The sequence below is a fragment of the Rhynchophorus ferrugineus genome, unplaced genomic scaffold (assembly GCF_030347505.1).
Source record: "Rhynchophorus ferrugineus isolate W39M unplaced genomic scaffold, kcgeb_rfMv2 rfM8, whole genome shotgun sequence".
NCBI classification, from domain to species: domain Eukaryota; kingdom Metazoa; phylum Arthropoda; class Insecta; order Coleoptera; family Curculionidae; genus Rhynchophorus; species Rhynchophorus ferrugineus.
In genome coordinates this window covers 34,108,663-34,126,661 of record NW_027472587.1, presented here as the reverse complement: position 1 = coordinate 34,126,661, position 17,999 = coordinate 34,108,663, and the positions used below count along the sequence as shown (strand labels likewise).

The 17,999-nt window shown below is 32.5% G+C and overlaps 1 protein-coding gene across 1 annotated transcript in view; it reads left to right on the top strand.

Annotated features, from left to right (window-relative positions):
* Positions 1-17,999, top strand: part of LOC143201133 (pikachurin) — a 373,950-nt gene that overhangs the window by 336,435 nt on the left and 19,516 nt on the right. The window contains exon 9 of the mRNA XM_076412007.1: positions 11,519-11,779. Within this exon, the coding sequence (XP_076268122.1) occupies positions 11,519-11,779 (261 nt within the window). The remainder of the gene's footprint in view (positions 1-11,518; positions 11,780-17,999) is intronic.

Sequence of the window (17,999 nt, the reverse complement as noted above, 5' to 3'; positions counted from 1 at the left end):
GCAGTATTTGAAGATGATCAAGCGTAATAAACCCGAGTTTTGCGTCGATATATGACAATGGATGAAACATGGCGCCATCATTTCACTCCGAACTACAATCGACAGTCATCCGAGTGGATTGCACATGATGAACCCGCTCAAAGGTGTGGGAAAACGCAACAGTCGACTGGCAAGTTTATAGCGTCTGTATTTTGGGATGCGTATGGAACAATTATCATTGACTACCTTGAAAAATGAAGGACCATCAACAACGACTATTACATAGCGTTATTGAACCGTTCGAAGAAAGAAATTGCCAAAAGAACGGCCGCATTTGAAGGAAAAGGAAGTGCTGCTTCACCAAGACAATGCACCGTACCACAAGTCAGTTAAAACGATCGGAAACATCCATACATCCACAGTATTCTCCAGAACTGGCCCCCAGCGACTATTTCCAGTTCTCAGATCTCAAAAGAATGCTCGCTGTGAAGAAATGTTCGTCGAATGAAGGTGATCGCAGAAACTGGGGCCTATTTTGAAGCAAATGACAAATCGTACTACAAAAATGGTATCGAAGAGTTGAAGGGAATAATGTTAAATAAAAAAAAACTAATTTTATCAAAAAAATGTGTTTTATTATGGTAGGCCATGGACTTTTCAATCGGCCTGTTACAATAATATGTTATTATCTTATAATTAGCACCTGACTGGTGACCGAAACAACATTTGCTTTTAAATTAGCTGCAATCTCTGGCGTTGAATAGTTCCCAACGGAATATTATTGTATACTCTTGTACTAAAATATCCGCCAATGGCTTTAGTGATGTTGGAACCACCATGGATATAGTCATTAATTTACTCCTCCAAGTAAATGTCATGGTATTGCCGTTCAAATCATAACGGAAGTTCCCCATGCTTGACTGTCGGAAACAATCCGGATTGTAGACTTATTTTGAGGTTAGCATACATATACCCAGCCCTTTGTAGGAAATACCATTAACGATGATTAGTCGAACCATACCACATTCTTCAAATCATCAGATATATAGACTGTATTATCATTGCACCACTTCGTTCGTAACCCTCCCATAAATTTTAATTTTGTGGAGAGATCTTTTGTTGAAACAGGGCTATTTATTTAATATTTTAACAGTCTTTTAATATCGTCAGTCTTTGTCATTTAACTTTGGGTTTACTATTCCTGTTCGCCGATGATATTTTACCATACGAAGGACATCGTATGATGAATTACGGTGAATACTGTCGCTCGTAAAATACTAAGCAACTAAGCTAAATTGAGTAATATTTATTTACACGAACATTAACAGTGTTACCAATAAGCAACAGGTTATACTAAATTACTTGTTGTTTATATTATTTTGCATATCCCCTGTTTACTTAATAAAAACTGGCTAAGTTTGATGGGTACGACAGCTACAGTAAAACTATACTTTCATGTAGAATTACATCACTTCTCTTTTGATAATACTTTAGCGAGTATTGCGGCAAATTTCCTGGTGAAACTAATTCCCTAGATGCAACACATTCAACCTTATATTATTGCAAAATATCTTAATCACTTTTATATAGTAACTATTCTTTAGCACAATTAGTTTCTAATTTCTCACTTTTAACGTTGTGTTTTAGATATCTATATAGATACTTAGTACATGAACACGAAAATATAGAAGATATTAATGACCATTAAAATAAATTACTTCAAGTTTCACCCCTTTGAATTTTAATATATAGACCATTAAATTTATGTGTTTCATTAACTGTATGGAGAAAATAAAAAATAAATTATCTGACTTAGTCTATAATGCAGCTACCACTATTCCTCTTATTATGCCAGTCGTAGATATTATGTTCAATCAATTGCAGCGAAAGAAAATTGAACCCACCCTGATAAGAGACGCTATAATTTCGAACGTTGTTATATTCAGTTTCAACATAATATTAATAATATCATTTGTAGAGAGTCTATATAGTTATATATAAAAACCATGAGCCATGAGATAGTAAGTGCAATAATCTATGCGAGAATAAATTTTGTTAATGGATTTCATATTTTAATGAATTGTGGAACTGGTTGATTTCGTTTTAGAGAAGATCTAGTTTATGCATCACTAATTTTTTGAGAATATTCTGATTCTGAAGAGTACTGCTGTATGATTCCTGAGGATCAACTAATTTAACCGATAGGACCATATTGATAAATACTTCCATTTAAAAATTCACAAAAAAGATCTTTGAATTGGAAGTATTTAACGACTTTTTTCTTTTTGTTGACTCCAAAATCCACAATTGCAACTTCTGTACTTATTTTTATTTTACTGACAGTAATGACCTTTCTTTTTAACAATTTTCGTAAGAATACATTAAGCACTTACGTTTCTTAGTGAAGAAGAAGAGTAGCAGAAATTATATATTTAACTCAAAATGTTTACCACACCAATGAGAAGCTGGCTTGAAATTATTTGAGGCCAATTCAGAGTCGATGAAAATCAAAACTTATTAATATGAAAAAAACATAATATCTATATTACAAAAACTAACTCACATTCACAACAATCACAGCATTTTCATGGTGTACGAGTATTGTATTTACGCATAAGTTGTTCATTTTCCAACTATTTCTATTGTTTGATCGGTTTAAACATGAAAGAATAAATCATGAAGCGGAAGATAACAACTTCTGCTAATATGTTCTAGAATTTTAGTTCATTATTACATATTGAACAATACTGCTACATAAAGTAATTGTATGCTTCACTTTGATTCGGACTTTGATGTGAAATAAATGGAATGTTAGAGTCCAAGCACAATAATTTGCTTCCGTTTTGCTTGAATGTAATTAGGTTCAATAGCAGAACGACTGAGTTCTACATGAACTAAAACCTAGGGAATCTGAAAAATAATTTTCTGAAAAAAAGTTTTTGAATCATATTTTCATTATTGAGTAAGTAAAAAAATATATCAAATACGACACAAAAATATAATCAACACCAAAAAGAATTATTATATAACAACAAAAATTGGTCGGATGATGATCATAATCACATTTCTTGATCTGATTCTATTACCAGTTATTTTTGATTAATTAAAATTGATTTTTCATCAATTTATCAACTGCTTGGGTATCCTTGCACCTAATTTATTCTTACATGCTGTGGAAATATAACGTATTTTCAACAAAAATAACAGCATTAAATAATTTGAATTAAAATCTTCTAAAAACACTACAGGTAATGAAATATTAAGTTATCTTAGGAATTTTTACTCACAATTATCTGATAATAATTTAGCGGATGCATAAAATTATTACTAGTTATGTTCGGCAACGACAATAACCCCAGTAAGTTGCTCCCTCAAATTGTAAATTCAGAAGTTATAACTACGACAGTAATTAAAACAAACGGGTTTCCAAGTTTCTCAGAATGGTCCTTTCCTATTAAACTCTACAGTAACAAGGGTCGAGTTAAGATCTTACTGCTTCTGGAAAATTCAATTGAATATGTTCATTCATAACTTTATGCCATCTCACTTACTCGACATTGCTACTATAGTCGATATTTAATTAAATTATATGAACTTATATGTAATTTTATCAGAACAGGATTATATTATATTGATTGTTTATCATTATTACTTTTAGTAAGTTATATTCATAGAGTAATTGAGAGAAAACTGAAAAGGGGGCCTCTGGAGAAAAGTTTCTCTAAGTCTAATATCTAGATGGTCGGTATGGATCTGAAATGCCAATTCAAACAATGTGATTGGTCAGTTTAAATCTTTATTACAGGCACTTGTAAAGAAAATATTGCGGTGAAGATATTTGATTGGTTCTTTGATAAAATTTACCATTTACCATATAAATACGGCACGTGAATATATATATATATATATATATATATATATATATATATATATATAAATTTAATAGATTTATTGCAGTTCAGTCTTTAGTTTTAATATATTAAAAATAAATTCCTCATACTGCCCTGTTATAATTCTAATAACTCATTGAATCCAAAAATATGTCATATACTTTTCATTTATTTTCTTAATATAATAATTTGTAACATTTATCCTGAAAATCATTACATATTATTCAACAAAATATATACTTAAAAAATATATATGTAACATTATTGGCAAGTTAGAATTTAGAAATAAATTCTGTAAATTTTATCTCATCTTGGTCTACAGAGTTAGCCATAACTAATTTCTTTTTTCACATAATGCTTAAGGCATATTTTTGACGATTTGTAATAGATCCAAAACAAAGATCCAAACTGTCTGGATTAAATAGCCTCATGTCACAACAAACTGATTTGTATTCTTAGCCAAAATACATTTCTTTATATATATTATCCCCTTAAAAATTTATGCTACTTTAATAAGCATAGTTCTAAAATAAAATTTGACTTGACACTATTGAAATGTTAATTGACTTTGCGATACATTTGAGTATTCACATTTACCATTTGAATATATTTTCGGTTTATATTCTGGCCAACATTTTTACAATTATCACCCGTTTGTTGATAACAATGTGAAAAATACGTTAACTTAATATTATAAATTGTGTCATAGATCGATTTCATTTTAGATAATACCAATTGGCTGTATCATTTTTATTTTCGGAATACTTTAGATAATGTAGTAAATTACTTAGGTATAAATGCACTGTAAATTATGAAAACAATTAAACGAAAGTAGCTGACTGACACTAAAGCTAAAATTCGAAAAGGAAATAAAAACAACTGAAATTAAAATACAAGCATAAAATACAAATAAAAAACATATAAAACTATACTATAATATATGTGAACAATACATTTTAGGGAAATATAGATTAATATTATAATATCGAAAAATATAAAATATAGGTAAAAATTTAAAATCTATTAAAATACAACACTAGATTTAATTAGAATATTAAACAATTATTCTTATTAATCTCTTAGAACTTCGAAAATCTACCCGTGTGCAATAAGTATTATTATATGACTTCAGTTATATAATATAATATAACTATAAATATATGGCATGTAAAAAATCGCTTCAGTAAGTACTATAGTACTATAATACTATAGTATGTACTATATGTGCCTAGTAATCAGTTTGTATGGTAGTTTGCATTTGAGCCTATAAACTACACTGTCATACCGCACATTTAAATGTTTGGCGAGTGCATTGGGATGCACTATTTGTAGAGTACTTCGCACTAACACTCCGAATCACACTCGTTATGGGTTCTAAGGGCTCTACGATGACTGGCAACACTTTATTCTGGAACCTCTGAAGGATAGCTATGTTAGATTTGATAGTTGTACCCCACTGTTAAATACCATAGGTCCAAATGGGCCTAAGTATTGACCTATATAGCAAAATCTTGTTATTTAATGATAATTTGGATTTACGCCCTATCAGCCAATATATTTGGTTTAGCCCAAGCTGTTTACTTTTTGTCACTATATGTTTTTTCCATGTCAAATGTCGATCAAACTGCACTCCCAGATATATTTAACGTTGTCTACTTGTGGAAGTTCATGATTATTCAATATTATTGAGGGACAAGTTCTTCTAAAAAGAGTGAAAGTCACATTATGCGATATTTTCAACCACAATTCGACTTTGTTAAGATGAAGTTGGAAATTTCTTGTTACTGATATTGAATCCTCGTGTGATGATAAAACCACTATATCGTCAGCATATGTTGAAACAGTAGTGTTTCTTGAGGTCGGTAGGTAGTCTGTATATAACAGATACAGCAATGGGTAAAGAACGCCCTGCGGAACACCCCAATATATTGGATGTAGGTCAATGTGTTCACCTCACCTGTGTGACAATAAAATGCCTGTCTTTCTTGAAAACCTAAGAGATTAATAAAAGAATATATTTTTTGAAGCTTAACTTTTACTAAGGTACTAAAATATAGTAGATAATAGAGTGGATAAAAATACTTTATTCTAATGTAAACATTTGTGTTCAATAGTTTCTCGTGAGCAAGACGTCGATATCAAAACTGCAAATTAGAAAGTTATAACTAGCAATACAATTAAAGGAGAACGAAGCCAAAGTTCGTGGGATAGCCCTTGTCTATTAAATTCCACGTAAAGAGGATCGAGTTAAGATCTCCGCTCTCCTCTAAAACCCAATTAACTTTGTTCATTTAAAAGTTTATGTGACATAATGGTACTCTTCTTTTAATCAGAATTTTTTATATAGGTATTGCCATCGGTCTGTACATTCTTGAAATACATTTTAATTTTGGAAATTAGGTAAAACTAACTTGTTATATATATATATATATATATATATATATATATATATATATATATATATATATAGCATCATATTGTCTCCAGACTTACTGACAAAGTTCAAGGAATTAGCCTGTTAGATTCGTCCAATTGTCAGACATATGCAAAATTTTTGAAACCAATAGTGATAAGAGGCTATAACTCCAACCTATAAACTGTTGTGGCTGTAAAATTAAATGTAGTTTTTAGATATACTATAATATTAAAATAAATTATATTTGATGGTGGTTCCCAGTTACACATTTCTGCACGCAGTTTAAGGCGAATTTTGAAAACTGATTTGAAACTATTCCCGTACAAAATTCAATTAATCCAAAAATTGCTACCGAGAAATGTCTGTTGAAATTGAAGATTTTTCGTCTAAAGGGATAGTGAGCGATGAAGCTCATTTTCTTCTCAGTGGCCACATCAATAAATAGAACAGTCGGTTTTGGGGAACACAGAATCTTCAATTAATTCATGAAACATCATTGCATCTACTGAGAACTACTGTATGGTATGATATTCATACTAGAAACATCATTGGTCCCTATTTCTTTGAAAATGACCCAAGTGTTGCAGTCACATTTATAGCCGAATAGCACCAAGACATGATTCGAAATTTTCTTGTGCCTGAAATGGAAGAGCAAGGAGTAGAGGATATGTAATTTCAGTAGGACTTATTGCGCGAAATGCTAATTTAGCATGGTCAGCCAGATCTCCGGATTTAACAACACCAGATTATTTATGGGGATTTTTAAAATCAAAAGTTTATATAAATTGGGCCCAAACGATTCAACATCTTAAAGACAATATTCGTCACGAAATTGAAGAAATTCAGCTTCAGATGTTGCAAGATGACATGAAAAATGCCTCAAAATGAGCCGAAAGTTGCATAGGGAACAGCGGTTATATAATAGCTGATATGATTTTTCAAACATAACGAAAAAAGATGTAAAGACAATATAAACTTCTTGTGAAAACCAAACTTACTTATCTTATCTATGAGCAAAGTTACAGGCAAACCAAATAGTAGCGGGACTTTTGGCCGATGTTTTCTATACAAATATATTGTTAAAAATAAAGAATAAAACAAAATACTCGAGCGGGTTTAACACGTATATTACCTCTTCTTTAAATAACTATAACAAAACAAATATGAACAATATATTAAGGCAATAAGGACGATACAATAAACACGTAAATATTAGGAGATAACAGGTCAATTGAAAAGTCCCCGGCCTGACATATAGATGGCGCTACTAGAATTAAATTATCTAGCATTATTGGATCACTTGAAGGATGAAAGCGCCGAAAAACGGTCGCATTTGAAGAAAAACATTGAAACGATGGCAAAAAGCCATCCATCCACCGCATTCTCCAGATCTGATCCCCAGCGACTATTTCCTGTTCTCAGATCTTAAAAGAATGCTAGCTAGGAAGACATTTTCGTCTAATGAAGAGGTGATCGCCGAAACTGATGCCTATATTGAAGCAAAGGACAAATCGTACTACAAAAATGGTATCAAAAAGTTGGAGGGTCGCTATAATCAGTGTATGAAGGGAATTGTGTTGAATAAAAGAAAATAATTTTGCCAAAAAAATGTGTTTTATTATGGTAGGCCGGGGACTTTTCAGTTGACCTGTTATATGTTTATTAGAATAGAAATGTGAACTGTGCGAGATGGTACTGAGGAATGTTTCCTCGATATACCAAACGCGTCCCTTTGTAATCATCGGCCAAACTGATAGGACCAATCAAGGGTCGTTAATAATAAATTTTTTGCATGTTAAACAATATATACTTATTATACTTATTATATACTTATTATACTTATTATATACTTATTATACTTATTATATACTTATTATACTTATTATATACTTATTATACTTATTATATACTTATTATATATTTCTGTGTGTCAATAATAGAGAGATCATTTAATTTCTAACATTGTAATTTACCCTCTAGATCAACAGGTATATTGAACCCCAATTACACACATTATTTATACCAATTAGCTACACAATCTGCCATTCATTACTAATTAGATTATTATATAATGCCCTATTGTTACCGGCTGATGTGAAGAAATTGTTGATCCGTTTTATATTCTCTCTTCGAAATATTAATTATAATCCGTAGTAAATTTTAGAAACGTATGTTGCTAGCGGGAGAAATTTAAACTTTTAGTAGTTCACTAAGTGGCACTGAAATATAATCCAATATCCCATTGTTTACGATTTTCGCGTCTAGTGCTCAGTATAAAGCGGTTCACGCTAAATTTTAGCCCGGCTTTCGAACTTATATTTTCGAACTTTAATCGATAAATAAAATTACGGCTATAATTTACGGGAAAATTAGTTGAGGCTTTGCACGGTTGCTTTTGTTTTGTATGTATCTATATTACCATGCGTCTTTTCGTCAACGTGTATTTTTTAAATTATTAGGTGCTTGCTCACAGACAGACATTTTATTGTCAAACAGGGTGACGAATACACTGACCTACACCCTATATATTTTGGTGTTCCGTAGGGCAATGTTCTTGACCCATTCTTTATGTCTGTTGTATAGAGCTGACCTATCGACCTCAAGAAACACTACTATTGCAACATCTGCTGACGATACAGCGAGTCACACAGTTTATCACACGAGGATCCAATATCACAAAAAACCTCCAACTTCAACTTAACAAAGTCGAATTGTGGTTGAAAACGTGGCGTATCAAATGAGACAAAATTCCCTTTCACCCTTTGTAGAAGAAGATATCCATGAGTAAAATTGAATAATCATGAACTTCCGTAAGTAGACAACATTAAATATCTGGGAATGCATTTCGATCGACGTTTGACATGAAAAAAACATATAGTTACAAAACGCATACCGCTTGGGCTTAATCTAAACCAAATGTACTGGCTGATAGGGCGTAAACCTAAATTATCATTAGATAACAAGGTTTTGCATATAAGTCAAAACTTAGACCCATTTGGACCTATGGTATTGAACTGTGGGGTACTACGAGCAAATCTAATATAGATTTCCACCAGAGGTTCCAGAATAAAGTGTTGCGAGTCATCGTCGATGCCCCATATTACGTGTCCAATAAACTGATTCAGCGCGATATCCCCATAGATCCCATAACGAATGTGATTCGGACTATTAGTGCATCTAAATGCGCTGCGAAACAGTTAAATGTGCGCAATGATAGTGAAGTGCGTAGACTCAAACGCGAACTACCATACGAAGTGATTAATAGACACATAGAGTGAGATTTAATAATCTCTAGAACAAGCTAGAATAGCTTTTAGAATAAGTTAGAATAGACTTTAAAATAAGTTAGTAGAGTATCTAGAATAAGATTTAGATTATAAGTTGTACAGTAGATCACTTACCGAAGTCATCTACTACATATTAGGATAGTTATATTATAGAACTGAAATCATATAATGAAACTTATTGCCCACGGGTAGATAGTTGACATTCTATGAAATTAATTTAAAAAAATAGGTGCTTGCATGTATTCTGATGATTGAAAATGCATAATATCATTCTATTTGTTCAATATGTCTTGCAAGTCATTGTATTCCAAAATATTTGGTAATTGAAAATTAATTGGAAGTCTGCGTATAATATACATAAAAGTAAACTTCTTATTTAGTGGTAGATTTCTCGGTTTTCAAGAAGAATGTCTCTGTTTTCTTTTTAGTCAATTTATATGGTAGCCATTTCCGTTTTTTGAATTTGCCAATACTTGTAAAAGCCTGAAAATATTTATTCCGCAACAGCTGAGCAGTCTGACAGTTCTTTGACAGTTTGAACTGAGTTTTCCTCCAATAAGTCTTGCAAATCATTATATTCGAAGGTCTTTGGTAATTTAAAATTAATTCGAAGTCTGCATATAATATACATAAAAAAATCCTCTTATTTAGTGGCAGTTTTCTCAGTTTTCAAGAAGAATGTGTCTCCCTTTCCTTTAATTTATGAAATAAATGAAAATTTTATACAAGGAAGACTTTCCCAGGGAAAGTTCATTAGGAGTCGAAGGAAACGGAATATTACTAATGAATTCCCTTCCTTTCAATTAAATATTTGAAACGTATAAATTTATCACGTTTATTATCTAATTTACCTCAAATACATTAGGGTGAGATTAAGAGGAGGCCGGAATAAAATCCCTGTTTGATGGTATTTTATATTTCAAACGTAGAATCGTTCCGGGGAAAGTTTCTTGACAATTTAACAACGACCGGAAAACAAATGGAAGAATAATCTGAATTTTCGCACGGAAAAATATTACAACACTTTAGTTGATTCGGGTAAAGTCGTTTTAAAAATAACCATGAAATGAGGAAAAATATACACAAAGGATACCGCGCTGTAATAAGATTAGTGGGAACCGCAGTCATTTGTTTATTTAATTGGCAGCATTGTAATAAGCCTAAAATTTTTTCGTGCCGATAAAAAATTATATTTATTGCCCTAGTGTAGAATTACACAATATTTTGAAATATATAATAGACTAGATGACCCCTTCAAGGAAGTAGCGTCCTTAGTCCGTTCGATAAAACAGTGCACCACGTCATCATTAAATATATGATGCCAAGACATCGCAATGTTGCCGCATCATCTTTGAGTTTTAATTAATTTTAATTTTAACAAAATACTAATCTAAATAGAATAATGAAACAAAAATATTGTTATCAAATATGATTTATTTTAATATTATAGTACGTCTAATGCATATATTGTCGAAGGACTTAAACTACAGTTAATTATACAGTTATAATAGTTTGTAGGTTAGAGTTATTTTATTATATTTACAATGAATACTTTTCTACACCTACATCTATGAGGTAGAGATCTAGGGGTATTTTTATGTAGCTGTACTCCACTGGAAGCATTATCCACCTAATTAATTAACAATTTCATATCAGCATTGTAATAGGCGTAACATTTTTCCGTGTAGATAATTTTTTTTGTTTATTGTCCTAGTGTAGAATTACACAATATTTTGAAATATATAATAGACTAGATGACCCATTCAACGGAGTATCACCCTTAGTCCATTCAATAAAACAGTGCACTCACGTCATCATTAAATTTATGATGCCAACGCGGCGCAATGTTGCCGCATCAACTTTGAGTTTTAGTTCATTTTAACTTTAACATTTTAGTAATCTAAATTGACCATAATTGTAAATTCCTTCGATATTTTTTGTTTCAGGTGCCTTCGTTCAACGGCTCAAGTCATCTTCGTTACAGAGGACTGGCTGAATCCGCCTTGACATGGCTGGATCTTGCGATAACCTTCAAACCGACAACCCCAGACGGCCTCATAATTTATAACGGACACCGAATGGATGGTACCGGCGATTTTATGGGTCTTTACCTCAACGATGGCTTCGTGGAGTTCGCCTACGATTTAGGCACCGGAGCGGCAATAGTACGAAGCCACGACCGTGTAGAACTGAGCGAGTGGCATGAGGTAAATAAATCTAAAATATTTTTTGCGAGGAAGAAGTGGCAACCTGTTAGATCGATCGTGCAATTAGTATTAATGTAAGTAGTTAACATGTGTTTATATATGGGAAATGTTATAATGTAAACACTTGTCATCACCTCTTAAACTAGGGACTTCTGCTACTGGAGGTATCTGCTACTTAACCAATATATTGTTGTTGGTGTAGCAGCAGTTGGAATATTCTTCACAAAGTCTCGCTGTCCTATCGACAAGGCTGCAACAATTTTTTAACTAGGATACTGTTAGCCCCTAAAACTTCAAATAGCTTTCCATAATTTTTAAACACGCAAAAGTTATCTTAAATTTTGTCTGTATAGCAACCATTTTTCTTTCTCATTAGTAAAACATACAACACTTGAATGAAATTTGTTGTTTTCTAACATATTCTGTTACATAATATTAACGATATGAATTAAAAACTGTCAACTATGAAAGAACCTTGTGACAGAAATACAATAATTGAAGAAATAAATGTTCAATGAATCATCATATAGTCTACGGATAAACTACTTAACTAATTGGTGCTAACTTTATTTAAGGGACACATTGTATCATGTCACATTGAACTAATAATACTTCTATCAAAACAAAAATTACATGAAAACTAATTCTCATTCACAAGAAATTATTAGTTTTCTTATGCCTTTTTATTTTTTTAAAGGCAAATTCGAACGTTCTTCCAGCAATTTAATATGCGATAATAACTGCCTAAGAAGAAACATATGAAATTGACATAACTTGTATAGAAATATCATATACAATCTAGAAAAATGCAGAGCCAATGCTCAGATTATATTGTGCTCACTGTACCTTGAATACTACCTTAATACAGAATACCTTAGTACAAGAATATCTTGTACACTTGAGTCTGTCAAACTAAATCGACTAAATTAGAATGTAAAGGAAGCAGTTTATTGTCATTAACACAGATTGACTGAAAGACACATTTTTTATACTAGGTTTGCTTTGACATGCTTAATACAATCTTAAAATATTCTGTTGTACTTGCATTAATTGACAAGCAAGGCAAGTACGGGATTAATATATCACTATGTATTTTCCAAACTAAAAAAAAACTAATGTTCTGTTGTCTAGAAGCTAAATTGTTTCACGTTGCTGACTCGCAATCGTATTTCATGTTTTAAGATTGGTTTCAAACCTTGGATCACTTCGTGTATCTATTTGATTTCGTGGTCATCGTGCAGTTTTTCCTTGATAGCGTAGCGATAAGCACTGATATTTAATCGTAAAACTTTGTTTTGGCTACCGTAGATTACTAATTGCTTTGATGTTTTAGTGTAACCCCATATCTGTATCCCATAGGAACAGATTAGCTTTATGATTGACCGATAAGCCAATCTCTTTGATTTTAGGGCAAGTTGAGAGTATCTTCCGACTAACCAGTACAGTTGTTTGACTTTTTTTCTAACATGAGGTTTCCAATTTAACCTACCATCGAGATATATTCCAAGGTATTTAGCTGATCCTGCTTGAGGAATCGAACATCCGTCAAGTGATATAATTAGGTTTTTAAACCGAGATACATATTTTGCCACAATAACTGTGTCGTCGTCAATTTGACGACTTGACCTGAAATCAAAGAATTCCAAGTAATGTTTATTTTCTTGTTGGGATACTAGCAGTATAGAGCAGATTTAGGAGTGTTCCTAAGACTCAACATGATTATTTCTTAAATATAATAATAGCATATAATAGCATTCTGCTTATATATCAGTGTTAAGTAAAAAGTTTCATTAAGATTCTTAAGACCGCGTCGACAACATGACAATAACTTGCCTTAGATTAAAGGCTATTCCATTAACTATAAATTCTTAACGTCATTATTTCCTTCTCTCTTTTTGTATTTTGTCAATTACGGCCGCCGAATGCCGACTGAACCCGTCCCGGAGCCCGGACCAGTTAAATCGATTTGTTCCCGCTTTTTTCCTGAGCGGCGGACAAGATTGTTTCGGAATCAGAACGAGTTCTGAACTTGAAAATTGCTAAATATGATTGAGCGAGATCCGTCCGAATTACCGAAAAATTCGCGATCGTTATGTTATTATTCGTGGAACATTAATTCCGCCAGAGTTTCCGGAAGAGATTGTCTTGTTGAGGAATTAGGTTTACTTCCGGAATCCTTAAAGACAAATGATCCGGTAAAAAAATAATGGATTACAATTATTTTGTAATAATTTTATGTGTTAAATGATATATTTTAAAGTGGTTTATTTATTAATATATTAGTACCAGTCGTTGCTGACAATTCTTAAAAACAATTTGTTTTTACAATTACTTAAAACTAGATGTTCATAGTCTATCCAATAAAATAGTGAACTCGCGTCATCTAGTTTTGTGACGTCACAAAGTCGCAATGTTGCCGCATCTCGACTTTGACTTTTAGGTTATTTTGACTTAACAGCCACAATAGTTTATATGTGTGATTTGTTTTATTCTATCAACATTCTACAATAAAAAAAGCTAAAGCAGTTGTACTACAGGGAAGTATACCGAGATTTATCTATTCTACAGTTGTGATATACCAGAAATGGGAACTAATACGATGGCTACAGTTGCTGATGATACTGCAATTATAGCTGTGGGAGACGATTGTGAAGAAACCTCACGAAAATTACAGCAGGCAAGTGACAATATAAATAATTGGACACAAGCTTGGAAAATAAGAATTAATGAAAGTAAATCGGTACATGTGCAGTTCACCTATAAACAGACCGTACAAGCACCAATAACATTAAATAATACTAGCATTCCATATAGCAACAATGCTGAATATCTCGGAATGAATCTCGATGCACAACTTCGCTGGAAGGAACATATCAAGAAGAAAAGAAAAGAACTGAAATTGAAATATAGGAATTATATAAGCAAATACTGAAACATATATGCACATACGGAGCAAAGAGTAACATAAATAGAATACAAATTTTTCAGAACAAAGTCGTGAGAGGTATTGTGGGTGCACCCAAATACTATAGGACTGATTACCTACATCGAGACCTTCGGATACCTACAGTCAGTCAAGAAATCAAAATAATTGCAAGGGGGCATGAGGAAAGACTCCATTCTCATAGTAATATATAACTTGGTCCCAATGCAGGCTTTTTGAGATCATTTGTAAAGTTTCTTCAAGATTTGACCACAATTTTTTTCGCAAATTATTGTTGTATTTGATCTGCTGTATGTTTGTTTCTTATGGTTGTACAGAAATAATATAAGGCATAACATCATCTACATGAGAAGAAAAAGTGCCCATTGCTTTCAACAATGATACCATTCTCTGGTAATAGAAGAAATGTTATATCTATACCCTGTATTTTAAATAAAACTATATAGTGAAATACATAATTAAATTAAAACGCACGTTTCCCGTGTTCTAGTAAAAAGTTATTTTAACATCAATCTCAATAAAGATAAGAGTATATCTCATAAAATACGTATATCAACGTTATGTCAATGTTATAAGAATTACTTTCGAAGCATCTGTATAAACTCGTTAGTAACTTGCATATAAGCATAAAATCCTAGATCACGCAATTTCTGTTATCGAGTGGTTGATAGGTTGAGAACCTAGTTACACAGAGAACAAAGGCACTGAAATATTTAACCATTTAGACCAGCATAAAATACCAATAAACTGAAAAACGACAAATACACCATAACATAATTTTTAACACAATGCTCATTTAGATACTTCAAAACTAATTTGATTAAAAATACTCAGAAATCCTCCAAAAAACCTCAGTCGCCATATTCTCCAGATATTGTCGACGTCATAGACAGATCGATTCAAAATTAACCATATATTAGACTAATAATCGTAACTATCATATTCTATAACAACCTACACCAATCTTAATTATATTTACTCAAAAAAATTTTTTATACGACACATTAATTTATGTATCATCAACGTTTTCGTAAAACTATAAACAGAATATTGTAATTTGTTCAAAAAAACATATATATTTGAAGCTCTAGAGACAACTTTTTTATATAGGAAACCTTTTGATCTTTAACCTCGTTTGAAACACATACGATACATTATAATAAACAAGGGTTTGTGTGTCGTACGAACAAATATTTTCTTTTACAACACGGGAATCGATTTGTTCAACGCAAGCTATAAAGAACAACATAAACAGAACGTATAAAAATCAGGTTTCGAACGCTTGTGGCAGCCACACCCGTGTGGCATAAAATAGGATACAAACGATTATACTTGAGGCTGAATCAAACTTATAACATATAAAATGATAATAATCATTATATATTATTATACTTTAGCCAGAAGGTCTTCTAACTCCCTATAAGGAGGACATTAACTTATTCCAGATAATTAGAAGTATCATAAGGAAGTTCAGAGTTTATTGATGTGACACATAGATGGCACTACTAAAATTAAATCCATATATTTTTAGCCCTAACCCTCAAAAGTGGCGTGTATAAATTTGACAGCTGTCGGATCATTACTTTGTGAAATATAACATTTTGAGTGAAGCAACTTTTGCTATTGTGAATAAAATGTATAAAAAGGAATTTCGTGTGTTGATAAAATATTGCTTTTTGAATGAAAAAAATACTTTTGAAGAAAAAACTTGGCTATATCCGAGTTCCGGGACACTGTCGAAGGAAAATCAACCATCAAGGATAGGTATGCTAAGTTTAGACGTGGTGAAATGAGCACCGAAGACAGTGAATGCAGTGGACGCCCAAAAGAAAACATTTAAACAATCCACAAAATGATTTTGAATGACCGTAAATTGAAATTGAATGAAATAGCAGACACTCTAAAGATATCAACTGAACGTGTGCATCATATCATTTACGAATATTTGGGTATGAGAAAGCTCTGTGCCAAGTGGTGCCGCGCGAGCTCACTTTTGACCAAAGACAACGACGAGTTGATGATTCATAACCAATGTTTGATAACTTGAAATCAAGATGTTTCTTTTCACAAATTCCCCGCTTTGGAGTTAAAGATGATCAAGCGTAATAAACCCAGGTTTTTGCGTCCATATGTGACAATGGAAGAAACATGGCCCCATCATTTTACTTCGAAGTCCATTCAACAGTCATCCGAGTGGACTGTACACGATGAATCCGCTCTAAAGCGTGGGAATACGCAAAAGTTGGCTGGCAAGGTTATGGCGTTTATATTATGGGATGCGCATGGAATAAGTTTAATTGACTTCCTTGAAAAAGGAAGGACCATCAACAGCGACTATGACATAGCGTTATTGGATCGTTTGAAGGACGAAATAGCCGAAAAAAGGCCTCATTTGAACAAAAAGAAAGTGCTACTTCACCAAGACAATGCACCGTGTTACAAGTCAGTGAAAAAGATGGCAAAAATCCATAAATTGGGCTTCGAATTACTTCCTCATCTACCGTATTCTCCAGATCTGGCCCCCACCGACTATTTCCTGTTCCCAGATCTCAAGAAATGCTCGCTGAGAAGAAATTTTCGTCGAATGAAGAGGTGATCGCCGAAACTGGGGCCTATTTTGAAGCAGAGGAAAAATCGTACTACAAAAATGATATCGAAAAGTTGGAGAGTCGCTACAATCAGTGTATCACCCTTGAAGGGAATTATGTTGAATGAAAAGGACTAACTTTGCCAAAAAAATGTGTTTTACTATAATAAGCCGGGAAATTTTCAATTGACCTGTTAAATTAAGGTTCAGATGAAGGTATTTTCTCTCATAGATGTCTAACATTATATAAAATTACATAACACATTGAGCTGTGGTGTGTACTGAGTGAGGTTTCTGAGCAACATCATCAACAGATGGAACTCTTGATCTTGTTTGGCTCCTTTTATGTATTCTCTTGCACTGTTGCTGTAGCTATTTGGACGGTAGGGATTTTGGATTTGCATCTGGGACAGTCGAGGGAATATATTAAGAGATGTAGTTGGAAGACTAGCATTACTGACTCTGTCTACGCATTGCAGTGGCAGTGGAAATTATTTTATTTTAAGCTTCTAACAAGTGGCCAGACTGCCTCAACATATAAAGTGCTGTTTCGACTGATTGTAACATAGAAAATAATAATAATCGTCATTATTATTCTCATTCCGTATTAAGCGATATACCACATATTTAAAAAACATTAAAAGGGTTCAGCTCCGATAATATTGGACAACTAATCAATGTTTCATAAC